At 43.3% G+C, this 18,711-nt stretch overlaps 1 protein-coding gene across 8 annotated transcripts in view; it reads right to left on the reverse strand.

The window, feature by feature from the left end:
* TLCD4 (TLC domain containing 4) overlaps positions 1–16,090 on the reverse strand; it is a 46,552-nt gene extending 30,462 nt beyond the window's left edge. The window contains exons 1-9 of one of the 8 annotated variants that reach the window (XM_039911856.1): positions 15,986–16,090; positions 14,541–14,699; positions 14,329–14,396; positions 13,677–13,708; positions 11,408–11,587; positions 10,336–10,501; positions 4,408–4,497; positions 2,963–3,021; positions 1,346–1,440 (exon numbers count right to left, since the gene is read on the reverse strand). In XM_039911856.1, coding sequence (XP_039767790.1) covers positions 1,346–1,440; positions 2,963–3,021; positions 4,408–4,497; positions 10,336–10,490 — 399 coding nt within the window. In that variant the 5' untranslated portion in view covers positions 10,491–10,501; positions 11,408–11,587; positions 13,677–13,708; ... (1 more) ...; positions 14,541–14,699; positions 15,986–16,090. Of the gene's footprint in view, positions 1–1,345; positions 1,441–2,962; positions 3,022–4,407; positions 4,498–10,335; positions 10,502–11,407; positions 11,588–13,676; positions 13,709–14,328; positions 14,397–14,540; positions 14,700–15,040; positions 15,063–15,188; positions 15,250–15,985 lie in introns of those variants that run through there. The other 7 variants (XM_039911857.1, XM_039911858.1, XM_039911859.1 and 4 more) reach the window with 7 other exon arrangements.
* Positions 16,091–18,711: the final 2,621 nt, after the last annotated feature.

Below are 18,711 nucleotides of genomic sequence, written 5' to 3' on the forward strand. Positions count from 1 at the left end.
CAAAGTCACACAGCAAAGTCACTTAACTTCTCTGTGCCTTTATTAGGTGGGGTTTAAGATCTGATGACGTAATGATGACTGATTAAAAATATTGGACAACAGGAGTAGGGTCAGGTCCACTCAAGTCCCCAAGGGCAGATTTCAACACCATTACTCCTCAGGCCATTTCCTATGGGATCAACCTACCTAAATGTCCCAGATACCCAAGACTGACAATTCCAGAGCTACGGGATGCACGGGGGAAGCCATGTATGTTCCCCAGGTGCAATCTTCCAGCCCTGAACCTTAAAGTCCATGGACTTCCAGTGCCACGTCAGTTAAAGGTTTTATGACCCCAGCAACCACCTAACAGATCTGGAATACTGCCCCTCACCTCAACCTCTTCTACCTCTTCTATTTAATTACTTATTTATGCACATTAACATCTGTCTCCGCTTCTAGACTGTGAGCTCGTTACGGGATGGGAATGTGTCTGTTCATTGTGATTTTGTACTCTCCCAAGTGCTTAATACAGTGCTTTGCACACAGCAAGCGCTCAATAAGTACAATCGAATGAATACCACTAACCTGCTCCCCCCCCCCACACCATCTACAGGAGGGTCTTATCAGTTTCTATGGGCTCTTAACTTATTACATTCCTTTTGTTCCAAATTTTAAGTTAGTTTGCTTAAGGAAGAATGTTCAAGCCTACAAAAAAGAAACCAAGTGCTGCCCTGAGATTTTCATTCTCATTTAAGTCTTAAACTTCCTGACCGACTAGCTTATGATTCTACGAAAGACAAGAAAGGGCTTATTTGAGCCAGATAAGAAGCTACATGTTGGGAGGCTTCATTACCTCAGTGAGATGAAGAGAATAACTTAGTACAGGCTAATCAAACAATAATTTTTAAAGTGTGTCCAACTGCTCTCTCAGATTCCACATAAGCACACATAGTGTGCTGTATTAATGAATGCAGGAGACCTAGTTTTCCAACTATCCAACTTGGATAGTTTAACTAATTTCACTGGGATAAAATGTCCTCATTTGTAAAATGGTGGAAGATAATACCTGCCCCGTTATCTCATAGGAATTTTGAGGGCAAGTGAAAAAACTCATGGTAAAGCACTTGAGAAAAAAATGAGAGTGCATATATACAAATGCGAGTATTGTTACAACACGGGCATACGAATGCAGACATACGTGAAGCAACTTTGGTAAATAAATATCACCGAGATTAATTCGTGATTGGGGCGGTGAGGGGTTTTTTTTGTTTCTTTGAGATATATGTTTAGACCATTGTTCACCCTTAGTCGCTATTCCCGATCTTGTCTGCTTGTTAGGCTACTGCAAAAATATGGCACTCACCAGTACAAAGTAGTAAGCATATAGAGCTGCAACATGATGGAGTACATAAAATTTATCACCAATAGCCTTCCAGTAGAAAATTAAAAGCAACAAATCTGTAATTAGAAAAAAAAAATCAAGTTAGAGATCATATTTTCATTGATAATGTAAAGACTATTGTCCCTGACAGACACAAATTCCCTTATTACACAGAGCTAGTTATGAGAAACAGGGCTGGAAAACAAAACATTTCAAATGCCCGAATTGAACCCATATCGTTTACAGCTAACATTGTGTTTAAATTGTCTAGGACATAGAACAAGGCCTAGTTACTGCCTTGGCTTCAAATCGAAAGGAAAATAAAAGTTTGAGAAAATGATGTAACTAAGATTAAGAACTTTTTTCAAAAAGAGATTTTTCATCATTTAATGAAACTTACTTTAAAAACTACTGGGACTTTAATAACTAATACTATGACTCTTCTTCCAAGAAATTTAAATAGGAAATATGGCGAAGTACAGAAGCAGTGAAAAGAGCCTGGGACTCAGAGGATCTGGGTTCTAATCCCAGCTCTGCCAGTTTCTTGCTGTGTGACCTTGGGCAAGTCACCTAACTTCTCTGTTCCTCAAATACCTCATCTGTTAAATGGGGATTAAATCATCCTTCCTTCAATTTAGATTATGAGTCTCATCTGGGATAGGGACTGGGTCCAATCTGACAAATGTGTATCTACTCCAGCACTGAGAATAGTACTTGACATGGTAAGTGTTTAACAGATACCATTAAAAGAAAAAAAAGTGCTTTGGGGTCTGGGGGACGCTGAGAGAAGAGTCCTTCTTGCTAGCAATGTCCAGAATTCTTTCACCTTCCATATCAGTGAGAAGAACAAGAGCAAGCTAGAGAAATTTTAGCCAATTCATAGCTAGACTAACTAAAAATAAATCCCATAATTTATACCGAAACTATGGCATGCAGGAATTAAGCCAAAACCTACACTCGGATCTGCCGGGATGTGATTTTACTTTGTGCTTTGGCTAGAACAGGTTGTTTTGGCCAGAAAGTGGTTAAGAAATTAGGGAATGTTCTGAAAGAGCGAGCAGGTTGCCACCAGGTCAAAATAAACACAGACCTGATAAGTTCCACTGTGCAAACGTTCCTTAAAGCTGGGTTTTGCAAGAATGTGACCCTTGCGTTGTAGGCGAACCAGTGCATAAAACTGCCCCTTTGTCACTAACCCACAGATTAATAGCGACATCCCGCATTAGGCCGAAGGATGATAATCTTGAGGAAGCCCAACTCACCACTTGAAAAGACTTCACAGAGGGGCAGCAGAAGGTAAAGGAGAAGTTGCACAGTCCCAGCCACCTCCAATGAACGAACCCCAGCTAGGGAGCCCTCCACTTTCCCAGCAGCCTGCTACACAAAGCCATCATATCTTTTTAGTCACGCTAGTGACCTCCGGCACACAGTCCGGGCTGCCAAGACGTGAATGGCGATAACAGCGCCGAGGAATGTTGGTTACACACTTGGGTGTTGTGCCTGGGAAGTCCTGCTTCCAGCTTGCCTTAATTCCCCCCCCAACACGACCCAAAATATGATCATTTCATCACAGATGACTAAACATTCATTTATAATTACCAGAAATGAGGTAGCCTGAGGTTATAGCAATATTCAGTTTTACAACTGAAGGATCACCCCTGTAAACATAAATAAAATAGTTTTAGTCTTTGCTATCAAGATTTAATCTCTTGGGACACAGTTTTTTTTTAAGATTTCGCTGAACACCTCTTTTAATGTTTTCTTGTTACGCTGAAGAGTTTTCCACCAAGGCTTCAGTGGGAGATGTTCACAAGCATGGACATGATGTCCCGCCATGGCGTAATTTTAGTTTCTGGGAGACCCTGCCTGAAATGTAGTTTATATTTGCTCTCTCTTGATAATTGTAGTTCCACATTATTCATGAATACACTATTAAATCCATGTGGCTTCTACCTCCTTTATGTAACAGAACTTTTTTCTACGATTAATCATGATCCTAAGACAATTGCTGATTATTTTGAGAGGATCAAATAGAAATAACTTTACTACTTTAGGACAGCTCTCTCAAATTCAGAGTCGTCCTTGATAATCAAAAGGTGATACTACTGATGGTGAAATTCACCTTTGACTGCTTGTGTGACTTGAAAGGTCAATGAGGCACTTCAGTACTGCTTAACCTTAATAATGACTAAACAAGCCGTGTGAGATTTATTTATGCAAATTAAATTCTCAAAGTTCTCCCAGTACAAACTCCAATTATCCTGATCTCTGCATCTACAGGTTCTCTATCAATTTGACTCCTTCACACCCAGCTAGCTGGCCTCTTCTCCAGTTACAGCGCAGTTCGAGCACATTTCCTAACCAACCCTTCTAGTCAACACTCCACAGTCATGTAAAAACAGTATTTAAATACATAAATTATGTATTCACCTGTGCTTGCAATTAACCGTGTTCATTTATTCTTACTTAAATGTATGTCTGTCAACTCCCAAATACATGTCTTCCCCGTTCAACTCAAAGCTCAAGAGCAGGAATGAAACCATGAACTACTAATCCTGTATACTTCCTAATACAGTGGTCTGTCCACTTAGGTGCTCAACAAAGTGTCAATAACGATGAGCTTTATTAATTGACCCCTAAACTCTCTTTCATCCTGATGAAAAACAGGACAACTATATCCTAGTTTTTCTAAGACCCAAAGTCAAGCTAGTAGTAAAAAATTCATTTGATGACTTGAGTCTTACCTCAGGAAGATTTTCCAAACTCTTAAAGACAAACAAACAAGATAAAGAAATTATCTTGCTCTTAATAGGAAGTGGTAGGATTTGCTCAGAGCTTGTTAATTAGTTCTTGGTTTCGCCAAATTCACACATCAAATAGTTTTCCCCTTTAGCCGTACTCTCACTCTGACAAAATAAATGTATCCTCTCTAAATTGTTGGGTCATTAGGACTCAGTCCTTTTCATTTTGAAGGAAAAGGGAATATTCAGATTCAAAAACTAAAAGTCAATCAGCTATTTAGAGAAATAAGTTTTTCATCTTACCAAAGTGGATCAGCCTTAGTAGGTTCATCAAAAACTAAAATATACAGGCAAAAAAAACCAACCACCAAAGCATGGAATGTGGATACTATCCTGAAATGAAATAGGAATTTTAGACTGTTATAATATGTCACCATCCTTTTGAATGAATTAGAAAAGCACAAAGGTAATGTAGAGCCATTTGAATAATAATATAGCATTATAGGCACACACACACACACACACACACACACATACATACACACAGAGAGACACACACAGACAGTGTTCCTGATGGTTAAAACATTCAACTGCAATTTTCCCAATTTTGGCAACACTCACCAAATTATTTTGGACAAGAACACTTGGGCCTTTATTTCCATCCCTTGAAAAGTATTCTGATCCAATTATCAGTGACTCTTACCATCAAGAAGTCAACTGTAACCTATTTCTTTTTTTTCTTTTTAAAGACATCCAGGGTGTGGAATTATGAAGACAGCAATAATGTAGGGAAAGTGAATCTAGCACTTCTACTAAGAAGCATGAAGACCCATAGATTCCCCCATTAGGATCCAAGAGATAGGGCCTAAGAGAACTACAGTTCCTAAACACTTGGGCCTGTTTCCCTTAAACCCTTTGACAACACTTATAAACAGTCATTAAAATAAATGACAGCTAGGAGAAGTGACAGAGACTAAGGATCAAAGTGTCTCCCCCACCAGACTGTAAGCTCCTTGAGGCAGGAATCGAGCCTACCAAATCTTTAGTACTGTACTCTCCCAAGCATTCGGCAAAGTGCTCTGCACACGGAAAATGCTTAAAAAAATAACACCGATTAATTGATCGATTGCATGTGGAGCAAAGGGGTAGGTAATAATCAGTCCCCCGCTCTGAGTTCTCACACAGAACTCAGAAATAGCACAAAGTCCTAAATGTTGGGATTCCCCCAGCATTCCCCAAAAGAAACAGTGTCGCCTAATAGATAGAGCTCGGGCCTGGGAGTCAGAAGGACGACCCCAGCTCCGCCACTTGTCTGCTGTGTGACCTTGGGCAAGTCACTTCCTTCTCAGTTACCTCATCTCTAAAAATAAGACTGTGAGCCCCGTGTGGGACAGGGACTGTGTCTAACCTGATTAGCTTGTACCTACCCCGGCACTTAGTACAGTGCCTGGCCCCTGGTAAGCGCTTAACACATACCATAAAATATGTTTATAAAGTTTTTTCAGATGCTTGAATGAGAATCACCATACATATGCACAGAAATATATTTCCCAGATGGTCAAACAGCTTTATACTATGGATTTCAATTTCTGTATTATCAAATGCTTTTATATATAGCAGCATAGCATCTCACGGCAGCTTGGACCCCAGGATCCTATCCCTGTTCTGGCAAAAATCCACAACCACAATGAAGTCACCTGAGATTTGGTCCCCACAGTGCACTTGTTCCTGTGATATTTAATCCAACAAGTGGTGGGATTATGTTAAGAATTTTTTCTTTCTTTTTTTTTTTTTTTTTTTTTACACAAATGATCATTCATGAACCTTTTCCCAAGTTATTCTAAGACTAAGAATGTGTTACATAAATTAGTAGTTGGGAATGCAACTGAATAATTTAACAACTGTTCCTCTCTCATTAAATAACATTTAACTCTAAAGATTCCAAAGATTTTTCTGTAATTTTACCACATTAAACATAGGTTTGATATTTCCTACACTTGAATATCTAGGTAGGACTACAAGAGTTTTAAAAAGAAACAGAGCCAAAGAGTCAAACAAAAGACAATTATGTTATGACAAAGAAAAAACAGGCACACCAATTTGTAATAGTGCAATTTACTAAAGGCGGCAATTTGTTTTCAATTGAAATATCAGCATTTATGTTTTTGAGAAACATTAAATGGGGAAATCCTACTCTTCTCAAGTTAAAAAAAGAAGACAAAAAACTAATAACCGATCAATAGTTTGATGTGCTGTTCAAGGAAAGAAAGTTTGTGTGCAAGATTATACATTATTAACTTAACTTTTTCACAAACCTTCATCCTCACTCTACAGTTTACATTAAGGATATGGTTTACAATTTTCCTAAAGCATGAATGGATTCTTCGGCAGAGTAGGAAAGAGTATGAGAGATTAGGGTGAGGACAAGGACCGTTTCCTGATCTGTGTCTTCTAATGGCTCCAAACTAAACTTTATCTTTTGTAGTCTCTAAACAAATCAAAACAAAAAAAAACTAGAGAAACTCATTAGCCTCATTTACCCTCAGTGATTCACTAGACTAATTTCCTTAGAGTCAATGGGATATTGTGCCAATGTATTTTTAAACATCATCACAGGGGACCCCAAAAGATCATCTAACAATAATAATAATAATTTAAAAAATAATAATAATTATGGTATTTCTTAACCGCTTACTATATGCGAAGCACTGTTCTAAGTGCTGGAGTAGATATAGAGTAATCAGGTTTTCCCACTGTAAGGCTCACAGTCTTGATCGCCATTTTTACAGATGAGGTAACTGAGGCACAGAGAAGTGAAGTGGCATACCCAAAGTCACACAGCAGACAAGTGGCAGCACCAGGATTAGAACCCAGGTCCTCTGACTCCCAAGCCCATGCTCTTTCCACTAAACCACGTTGCTTCTAAGAAAGAGTCATGTGTCCTCATATATATATATTCTATTTTTAAAGATCTCTCTAGAAGAGGTTAATCATCTCCCTTGATATTGGTAGGCTGTTCCAATGATTAGCCAGCCTTACTGCCAAGACATTTGGCAACATTACCCTAAACCATCATCTTCTTCTTGTCACAAAGCAAGCTAAATTCCTCTTGTTCCACCCTAAATATAACTGGCTACCAGCCTCCATATAATAATCATCATCTTTAGGTATCTGGGCGATTAAGAGCAACTCCTCATCTTTCTCAGTTCTAGAGTGAATAGTCCAATTTACCACTCTTTAGTCCACTTTTGCAAAGAAACACAAAAGATTGAGCAGCCCACCAATCTCCCGAAGATACAAATATAGGAAATAATATCATAGTTGTTTATTACTCGCTTAATATAATCTAGCTAGCTGCAATTATTGCACTGCTTTTGTAATTTATTGATATAAGCTCCTAAATTTTCAAATGTGGTAAACAGAAAAACAATAATTTGACAGGGTGCACTGAATGTTGACATATAAAATGAATGAATATTCTAACTTTTTTTTTCTTGTAAATACTTGTTAAGCTCTTATTACGTGCCAGGCACTGTTCTAAGCGCTGGGGTATATACGAGGCAATCAGGTTGGACACAGCCCATGTTTTACAAGGGGTTCAGGGTCTTGATCCCATTTTACAGATGAGGGAACTGAGGCACATAGAAGTAACATGACTTACCCAAGGTCAAACAGCAGACAAGTGGCGGAGCCGAAACTAGAACCCAGATCCTTCTGACTCCCAGGCCCGTGCTCTACCCACGGGGCCCCAATGCTTTCCATAACAACAGGCCACGCTGTTACTACGACCTGGCCAAATGATCCTGTATTGTTGATTCATTTTCAGAATGTGGTCCAATTTGACCCCTAAATTTTTTTTGTCTGGATTTGTGCCTATCCAGTCACTGCCTGTTTTGTTTTGCTGTCTGTCTCCCCCTTTTAGACTATGAGCCCGTTGTTGGGCAGGGATCTGTTGCCGAATTCTAATTCCAAGCACTTAGCACAGTGCTCTGCACACACTAAGCGCTCAAAAAAATATGCTTGAATTGAATTGAATGAATGAATGCCTATGTTCGCTTGATAATTTTCCACGCCCATGAGCACACAGTAATGCTCTACATAAAGCAAGTGCTCAATAAATATTATTGATTGATTTATACGTCTATTGAAATTCACCTTGTTCTTGGTGAACCAGTATTCTAGTTATTTTTATTTTTTTTTAATCTCCTGACTTTTGGGCAACTTTATAAACCCATCTAATCAGGTGCTACCTGCAAACCCTAAATACACACACACTAAACCCTTGACTAAACAAGCAGCTTGAGAATCAGTGTGGCTCAGTGGAAAGAGCCCAGGCTTAGGAATCAGAGGTCATGGACTCTAATCCCGATTCTGCCACTTGTCTGCTGTGTGACCTTGGGCAAGTCACTTAACTTCTCTGGCCCTCAATTACCTCATCTGTAAAAATGGGGGTTAAAAAATGTGAGCCCCACGTGGAACAACCTGATTACCCTGTATCTACCCCAGCACTTAGAAGAGTGCTCTGCACATAGTAGGCGCTTAACAAATACCATAATTATTAATTATTATTATTATTGTTCTCTGGGCCTCAGTTACCTCACCTGTAAAATGGGGATTAAGACCGTGAGTCCCACATGAGCCAACCTGATTACCTTGTATTCCCCCACCCAGTGCTTAGAACAGTGCTTGACACATAGTAAGCACTTAACAAATGCCATCATTATTATTATTCTTAAGTAGTGTCACCTAGTGGATAGAACATGGGACTGGGAGTCAGAAGGACCTGGGTTCTAATCCTGGCTCTGCCACTTGTCTGCTGTGTGACCCTGGGCAAGTCACTTCACTTCTTTGTACCCCAGGTACCTCACCTGTAAAATGGGGATTAACACTGTGAACCCCATCTGGGACATAATAATAATAATAATAATTGTGATATTTGTTTAGCATTTACTATGTGCCAGGCACTGTATTAAGCACTAAGGTGGATACAAGCAAATTCAGGTTGGACACAGTCCCTGTCCCACATGGAGCTCACAGTCTCATTCCCCAGTTTACAGATGAGGTAACTAAGGTGCATAAAAGTGAAGTGACTTACCCAAGGTCACACAGCAGACAAGTGCCGGAGCCGGAATTAGAACCCATGACCTTCTGACTCCCAGGCCCGTGCTCTTTCCATTATGCCATGGACTGGATCCAACTTGAGTAGCTTATCCCTATCCCAGCACTTAGTACAATGTCTGGCACACAGTAAGCGCTTAACAAATTCCATGAAAAAGTACAGCTCATGCACGTTTGAGTTATCAAATATGAGGTTGGAGGAGAGAATAATTAAAAACTAAGAGGGCCTTTGGACTGGATTTACCCCAGTGTCATGTAGATTTGTCAATTTATATAACATATCTAGGTTTAAAAACATTCCTTGTGTCTTGTGGCATATTTTTCATTAAAACAGGCAAATATTTTGTTTCAAAAATATAGCTTTTGGTTTATAATTCAGATTTTTAAATCCATCTCTATATTTACTAAACAAACAAGGCAAAATACTAAAGGGGCTATAAGCTCCCTATGCAAATAAATATTAGGCCTAGATATAAAGTTTGCTAAAGATTAAATGAAAGAACACTGAGAGTGATGTTCTGCTAGCTTGAAAATTGTATTATTCCCAATTTAAAAAAAGTTTGGACTAAACCAAAACCAAGCCCCATAACTGACGCTCTTCTTTCCCTTCCTCATTTTCTCATTTTCTTCCCTTTCTCATAGAGAAGCAGCCTAGCTTAGTGGAAAGAGCCCAGGATTGGGAGTCAGAGGTCATGGGTTCAAATTCCGACTCTGCCCCTTGTCATCTGTGTGACTGTGGGCAAGTCACTTCGCTTCTCTGTGCCTCAGTTCCCTCATCTGTAAAATGGGGATTAAAACTGTGAGCCTCGCATGGGACAACCTCATTCCCCTGTATCTACCCCAGCGCTTAGAACAGTGCTCTGCACGTAGTAAGCGCTTAACAAATACCAACATTATTATTATTATTTGCAGGAGCACTGCTCCAAACTGGCATGGCTTCAAAGAGAATGCAAACCGGTACTCTTTATCACCGAGCAAACATGATATATTTAAAGTAAACCTTAACACTTTAAAGAAAACTAAGAATTGTCTCTCTTTTCTACAGTTGTGTGATTCCCAGTATTTCCATTGAAAAATGATAATGACTTAATTTTAAATCAAAATATCGTTTACCTTGAGTTCCATTCAATCTTCCTTTTTTGGTTGAGATTGTCAAAACTTGGAGTTAGTTTTCTTGAAAACCAAGGACTGAAAACATGGAAAAGTAGCTGAAATAGGAAAACACTGGTAATAACAATACCAGTAATCAGTTTGCTGTATAGATCCATGTTTAATCAACCTGTTAAGAGAAATTGAGAGTAATGATTTCTAACTTGAAGAAAATAGACTGAGAATTTTGTTTGACTTTTTCAATTGCCCTTCATATTTTAAAACAGGGTTATGCTGAAAGACTCTGCCCTCTAAAACTATAAAGACTAAAGCGTTGCTTGGCTGCATTTCTTTATCTGTACTAGCGTTCAATTTATCTTCCTTGTCCTTTATAGAGGCCCAGGACAATAAATAATTTAAAATCTTCTCAAGTATTTTAAAGGAGGACATTCTAAAATACTTCAAAAGTCTCAGGGCATCTTCTTAGCACACCATGGAAGTAAATGAATTTCATTTGGAAGAGTTCCTAGGATTACAAAGAAAAACCTCACACACAATTAATGAAATCTCTCCTAACATTTTATCATAATTATCAATAATTATGGTCTTTTGCACTCAGATTCCTACTAACTCATATAAACCCACCTCACTAAGCAGCAAGCAGAAAATGAAATCATCTTATACTACATAGATGTTAGAGCTTAAGAAAAGATAGATTATAAAAAAGGCTGTTTCTTTCATAACTAATCTTCTTGCTCGAAAGGAAACCATCTGAATTGGAAAGCCTGCAGCCAAAGTCCTTCTACATAACCCGAAGAGACAAGATTTAGTACAGTGCTCTGCACATAGTAAGCGCTCAATAAATACTATTGAATGAAAGATTACATATCCATCAAATTGCCTTCATGTACAATGGGGAAGAATACGGCGTATTTCAAATGTGACCTTATTTTAACTACCGAAAACATTCGTACTAGCAAACATAACCTTTCTAGAGCTCATTTTTGGGAAGAAACTGACATCCAGATGAGAAAAAAAAGTGACCTAATTCACTTTAAGTTTCAACTACCTAATGTAAAGAAATGAAGACACTTACTGAAACCAATTTGCCAGGGTGAACTAAGTCACTGAGTGTATTATCAATCACATTTCTTGATCTCTTCACGCCAGCATATTCTAACGATCGTAAAGCAGAGTAGTTCCCCTCGAAACCTCTCTCCACTGACTTCACAACTTCTTCCTAATAGCTTGGTCATCTCTGATAACCGGGCCAAAGCTGGGGAGAAGACGGAAGGCAACGCCCCGTGGAAAGGACTGTATCCAACCTGATTGGCTCGTATCCACCCCAGAGCTTAGTACGGTGCCTGGCAGTAGTAAGTGCTTTTACAAATACCATAGCAATAATAATAATATTAATTGGGACTATGAGGACACAGCCACCAGCCAGTCAACCGTATTTACTGTTTGCTTACTGTGTGCAGAGCACTGTACTAAACACTTGGGAGAGTATGACACCATAACAGACACATTTCCTGCCCACCACGAGCTAAACAGTCTAGAGGTCTCATGGTGGGAGCTTCAAGCGGGATTAAATAAAGAGGGAAGGGCTCAGAGCTCTGAATACATTGCTCCGGAATGAAAAAGTGAAATAACATTCTGACTTCATTACAGAAGCAATGGGGCCTAGTGGAAAGAGCACAGACCCGGGAGTCAGACGACCTGAGTTCTAATCCCAACTCCGCCACTTGTCTGCCCCAGCCTGCCGGCAGGGAGTTGGAGCCATGTCAGGTCTCTGGGCCAGAGATCTCTCCCACCCCCCAGCCTTGGCAAGGAATGGCTTCTCTGGGCCCTGCCCATCCCAGTCCAGAGTAGACGCTCCAAGCCCTGCCCGATCCTGCAGGTAATAGATGTCAAAGCCCCGTCCTGTCCCAAGCAAATAAATCCGATTGAATGAATGAATAAATGAATCCAGCGGTCTCTTTTTTCTGAACTTCTAACCCTGAGAGGGTACTCATCTCTCACACCATCATCATCATCATCATGTTGATGTATGTTCACAGATCCTCTCTGTCACCCTCTTTGGCCCTGGGCACACCCAGATATCTCCAACCCCATCCATGGCCGTGTGTTTGGGGGGTGAAGGCGGGAGGGAAGGGCCTACGTGTCTCCCCTCACCAGGCTCATATGGGTGAGATCTCACCGGACCCTCCCTGGCACATCCTCCCCAGCCCCAGGCTGAGATATCCACTCTCCCCGCCCCATTCTTGGCACCAAACGAGAGTCTCCTCACCCTAGTATCATGTGTCTGTCAGCATATCCCTCTGCCTGGCACCATGTGGGCATGTGCACATATTTTCCCCCTTTCCCCCGCCTCACTCTGTGTCTTTTCCCTTCTCATTTTAAAGCCAGAGCCAACCCACCCTCCAGGAGCTCTGAACCAAACTCTCCCACGTGCCTCGAAATGCATAGTTGGCCCACCGATCTGGTGGCCAGTTCTCACCTGGTTCTTTTCCTCATTAAAATTCCTTATCAAGTAGAAGCTTCTTTTGAGTTGTCGACTCGTTTGCTGACGATCTACTCGGGTAATAAGGTCTAGATTTTGTTCCAAACATTAATCCTAAAAATAGCTAAGCTCGGATAGCGGGGCTATCGTTAAAAGTTAGCCAAGGTGATAAGCACTCAAAAGCTTCACCAGCTAGAAATTTTCCTATTTACAAGTATGATATTGAAGCCACTTCTTACTGTAAGACGCTTTGAAAATACCAAATGCTACCCTCTGAGTGTATTCTTTTCCAAAAGTACTATCGCTCGCTTTGACTTTCCTTCTTCACAAAACATCATTTAAAAGTACACAATAACTCCATTTATTAAAGATGCAGCTTCATAAACTCTAGGGCTTGAAGCACATAAAACCTTTTTTATAAATAACCTGTTTTTGTCAGCTGAACATCTTATAAACAGAAATATTTCCAACAGGCTATGCCAAATTGAGGGGGGTAACTGAGGGCTGTATCCAGATGTCTTCTGAAAAAAGCGAATAAGACACTTACACTGAACATTGACCACATAGGAGGAATAGGACATCTCTAATAATCGACGCATTAAGCCCTAGAATTCAAAACATAGTCCATACTCTCGCTTAGATCGTATCTCTGAAGATACGGGGACTGGTTTTACACACTAAAAATTGGACAAAAACTAACTGGCAAACCCCATTTTGTGGTATTTAAGGAGACACTCATCATCTTAACCACAACAATCGATTCTCTCACCAAAGAAACATTGGAACGGAAGGTGAGAAATGACATTTCTCCCCCGCCTACCATTACGATCCCATTACTTCACTCCCCGCTTATGTTACTTACGTTAAAATGACAGCATGGTCAATGCAGTCACACTGAAAAAGAACAGGAAAAAAAAAAAAAAAAACAAAAACCCTTCACTCGGAATAGGAGACCTCTAATTTATCAGAAGAATTAAATTGTTTCTCCACCTGATTGTTTATTGCATTATACTGACTCCTTCTGTCCAACTCGGTGGACCAACAGAATAAGAGGACCCTGAAGGCCCCTGGATTCTTCCCACACATCCACAGATTATTTTTCCTTTTCCACCGAACCGATACAGTGCCCCGCAAACGGTAGGCGGTCTAATAACATCAGTATAACCACTGCTACCGAACGTCCAATAACTCTAAGCGCCCTGCCACTATGCGGTTCAAAATTCAGAGGATCCTTGCAGATTACATCCACTTTACAAGCAAATACTAGGTCTAGATCTAGGCCCAGGTCTAGGTCTAAATACCATCATTATTATTCCAAGCCCTTAGTACAGTGCTCTGCCCACAAAGGTTCAATAAATACGATTGAATGAATTCCAATGTATCCCATTCCAACCCAAAATAAAAAAGGGGGGGATGCTTTCAAGGATCAATTCATTACAGAGCGAGCAGGGTGTCAGAGTAAATCAAACTAGAACCCCGGAAGAAGCCCCTAAAGGAAAGTTGGAGGAGGATACCTTTGAGCTGTAACTTTTCCTTAAGAGGGAGAGGGTTGCTTCTCCTCTCCCAGGTCCAAGCGCAATTCCTAGGAAGTGGGAAGATGCAGGGATCATCAGTCCATCACCAAGCGAGCGGATCGATTCATTACAAGGCGAGCGGGGTGTCAAAGTAAAGAAAAATCAAACTAGACCCCAGGAAGAGGCCCTAAAGGAAAGTTGGAGAAGGATACCTTCGAGCTGTAACTCTTCCTTCGGAGGGAGAGGGTTGCTTCTCCTCTCCCTGGTCCAAGCGCAATTCCTAGGAAGTGGGAAGAGGCGGGGATCATCAGTCCATCACCGAGCCGGCAGGGTGTCAAAGTCAAGTCAAAGGAGGATCCGGGAAGATGCCCCTAAAGGAAAGTTGGAGAAGGATACCTCTGAGCTGTAAAGTTTTCCTGAGGAGGGAGAGGGTCGCTTCTCTTCTCCCTGATCCAAGCGCAATTCCCGGGAGGTGGGAAGAGGCGGGGATCAGGTCCGGCTCCCGGCCGGGCCCAGCGTGGCTGAGCGCCTTTGGGAAGAGGCTGGGAATTGCGGGTGCGGGAGGGAGAGGATCCCGCCCCCCTTCCCACATTTAGGAAAAGGGGCAGGAGAAGAAAGGGAGGGCGGGGAGGGGAGGGGGCCGATTCTAATCCCAACACGGGAGACCCTCCCCCCGATGCAGGGCCCCGGCGCCTAGTACAGTGCGTGGCACCTAGTAAGCGCTTCGCAGATGCTCCTGTGATTGTCATTCTGGGCGGGGCCGGTCCCGGCCCGGGTGGCCCGAAGCTGAGAGGGGACCCCGGCCCCGGACCCCCCCACCCCATCCCACCCCCGGACAGGCCGCTCCGCGCACAGCCCACCTCGCTACAACGCGCTCTAGCTGAACGTCACCTGCCCCCGGACGGGGGAGGGGAGGAGGGATGCAGGGGGGGGGGGGGGAGAGAGGATCTGTAGGGGGAGGGGTCTGCAGGGGGGGGGGAGGGTTTGCAGGAGGAGGGCCTGCAGGGGGGAGGAGGGGTTTGCAGGGGGAGGGATTTGCAAGGGGAGGGGTCTGCAGGAGGGGGAGGGGTTTGCAGGGAGGAGGGTCTGCAGGAGGGGGAGGGTCTGCAGGGGAGGTGGGAGCTCAGCAGGGAGGTTTGCGGGAGGGGAAGGTCTGCAGGAGGGGGAGGGGTTTGCGGGAAGGGGAGGGGTTTGCAGGGGGAAGGTCTGCAGGGGGGAGGGGTTTGCAAGGGGGAGGGGTTTGCAGGGGGGAGGGGTCTGCAGGAGGAGGAGCTGCAGGGGGGAGGGTCTGCAAAGGGGAGGGGTCTGCAGGAGGGGAGAGGGGTCTGCAGAAAGGGGGGGGGAAGGTCAGGAGGGGGGAGGGTCTGCAGGGGAGAGGGGTCTGCAGGAGTGGGGAGGGTCTGCGGGGGGGGAGGGGTCTGCAGAAAGGGGGGAGGGTCTGCAGGGGGGCGGGGTCTGTAGAAAGGGGGGAGGGTCTGCAGAAAGGGGGGAGGGTCTGCGGGGGGGAGGGGTCTGCAGAAAGGGGGGAGGGTCTGCAGGGGAGAGGGGTCTGCAGGAGGGGGGAGGGTCTGCATAAAGGGGGAGCGAGGGTCTGCAGGGGAGAGGGGTCTGCAGAAAGGGGGGAGGGTCTGCAGGGGGGGAGGGGTGCGAGCAGGACCTCTGGGTGGCCGTGCAGGGGGCTGGGGGGTCCTGAGGGAGGAGGCGGAGCCCCTCCTGCGGCCGCTCGGCTTCTCCGCCCGCCCCCCCCAACGGCCGCCGCCTCCAAGCCGCCCTCCGAGCTGCCCCAAGGCCCTCCTTTCCCCCCCCCCACCTCCCCACCCCCCAGGGAGGTTGAGCCGTTGACCGTTACGCTCTGCTCGTTTGGGGGGGCGGGAGGAGGGAGGGGATCAATGTCTTCATCGATGAGGGCCGGGGATGTCCCTTTTTATTGCTCTGTTGTCCCCTCCCGAGCGCTCAGTACAGTGCCTGGCACAGAGTAAGCGCTCGACAAATACCATTAATTATTATTATTACAACAGAATTGGCAGACACGTTCCCTACCCGTAACGAGTTTACAGTCTCGAGGATGAGTTGACGATCAATCAATCGTATTTCATTCATTCAATCGTATTTATTGAGCGCTGTGTGCAGAGCTCTGTACTAAGCGCTTGGGAAGTACAATTCGGCCACAGATGGAGAAGATCCCTTCCCAACGACGGGCTTCGTTGAGCGCTTGCTTAGAACAGTGCTTGGCACATAGTAAGAGCTTAACAAACACCATCATTATAATTATCGTGCTCAGAGCACTCTACTAATCCCAGCTCTGCCACTTGTCTGCTGTGTGACCTTGGGCGAGTCACTTAACTTCTCTGGGCCTCAGTTGCCTCCTCTGTAAAAATGGGGATTAAGAAGTGTGAGCCCCACGTGGGACAGTCTGAGTACCCTGTATCTGCCCCAGCACTTAGAACAGTGCTCTGCACATAGTAAGTGCTTAACAAATACCATAATTACTATTAAACTCTTGGGAGAGTACAATAGTAGACACGTTCCCTGCCCACAACAAATTTACAGTCTAGACGCTTCTTGGCTTCCTCTCCTGGGAATTTAGTACAGTGCTCTGCACACAGTAGGTACTCAATAAATACCACTGATTGATCTTACTAACAGTCAATTCGCTCGGTTAACAATGTGCAGAGCGCTGTACTAAGTGCTTGGAAGAGTACAATAGAATTAGTATCAGTAATGCTAATAGAATCAATAGTATTAATAGAATTAGTATCAATAATAATTATGGTATTTGTTGAGCGCTTACTATGTGCCAGAGACTGTACTGAGCACTGGCGTGGATACAAGGAACTCGGGTTGGGCACAGTCTCCCATGTGGGGCTCACAGTCTCAATCCACATTTTTCCAGTAACGGAAGTGAGGCCCAGAAAAGTGAAGTGACTTGCCCACGTGTTGCTTCTAATCAATCAATCATATTTCTTGAGCATTTACAGTTTACCATTTGCAGAGAGCTGTACTAAGATAAGCAGTGTGGCTCAGTGGAAAGAGCATGGGCTTTGGAGTCAGAGGTCATGAGTTCGAGTCCCAGCTCTGCCACTTGTCAGCTGGGTGACTGTGGGCAAGTCACTTAACTTCTCTGGGCCTCAGTTACCTCATCTGTAAAATGGGGATTAAGACTGTGAGCCCCACGTGAGACAACCTGATTCCCCTGTGTCTACCCCAGCGCTTAGAACAGTGCTCTGCACATAATAAGCACTTAACAAATACCAACATTATTATTATTATTAAGCTCTTGGGAGGGTACAACAAAATTATAACAGAGTTGGTAGACACATTCCCTGTCCACAACGAGCTGACAGTCTAGAGGGGGAGGCAGACTTAATCTAAATACATAAATTATGGGTATGATTATAACTTGTGCATATTTGTATACATTATTTACTACTCTATTTTTTTATATATCCATATATTTATGATTCTATTTATCTTGATTCTATTGATGCCAGACGACTTGTTTTGTTTTGTTCTGTTTTGCTGTCTGTCTCCCCCGTTTAGACTGTGAGCCCGTTGTTGGGCAGGGATTGTCTCTATCTGTTACCGATTTGTACATTCCAAGTGCTTATTACAGTGCTCTGCCCATAGTAAGTGCTCAATAAATACAATTGAATGAATAAATGAATAAAGTGTTGTGGGGATGAGGGAGGGGTGAATAAAGGAGCAAGTCAGGGTGACGCAGAAAGGAGTGGGAGAATTGTACTTTCCGAGCATTTAGTACAGTGCTCTGCACACAGTCAGCGCTCAATAAATACGATTGAATGAATGACAACAGGAAATAAGGGCTTGGTCAGGGAAGACCTCTTGGAGGAGGTGTGCCTTCAATAAGCCTTCAAAGGTTGGGAAAAGAAATGCCGGAAATGAAGAGGGAGGGTGTGCCTTCAATAAGGCTTCGAAGGTTGGGAAAGTAATTGCCGGAAATGAAGAGGGAGGGTGTACCAGGCCAGAGGCGGGACGTGGGCAAGGGGTCGGCGGCGAGATAGACGAGATCGAGGTACAGGGAGTAGGTTGGCATTAGAGGGGAGAAATGTGAGGTCTGGGATGGAGTAGGAGAGTAGCGAGGGGACATAGGAGGGGGCAAGGTGATTGACCGCTTTAGAGCTGACGGTGAGGAGTTTCTGTCTGATGCAGAGGTGGATGGGTAATCACCGGAGGGTCTTGAGGAATGGGGAAAGGTGGCCTGAACATATTTTACACCTCTCCTATCTAGTAGTTGACAAGATCTCTGCCCTCAGGGGCTTTACAGTCTTCCCGTGGGGACAGACCTGAAAATAAATTATGGATAGGAGCAAATCAGAGTGTATAAAGATAAATACATAAGCGATTACTTGGGGTGAAAGTGCT

Source organism: Ornithorhynchus anatinus, chromosome 4, assembly GCF_004115215.2.
Source record: "Ornithorhynchus anatinus isolate Pmale09 chromosome 4, mOrnAna1.pri.v4, whole genome shotgun sequence".
Taxonomy (NCBI): Eukaryota; Metazoa; Chordata; class Mammalia; order Monotremata; family Ornithorhynchidae; genus Ornithorhynchus; species Ornithorhynchus anatinus.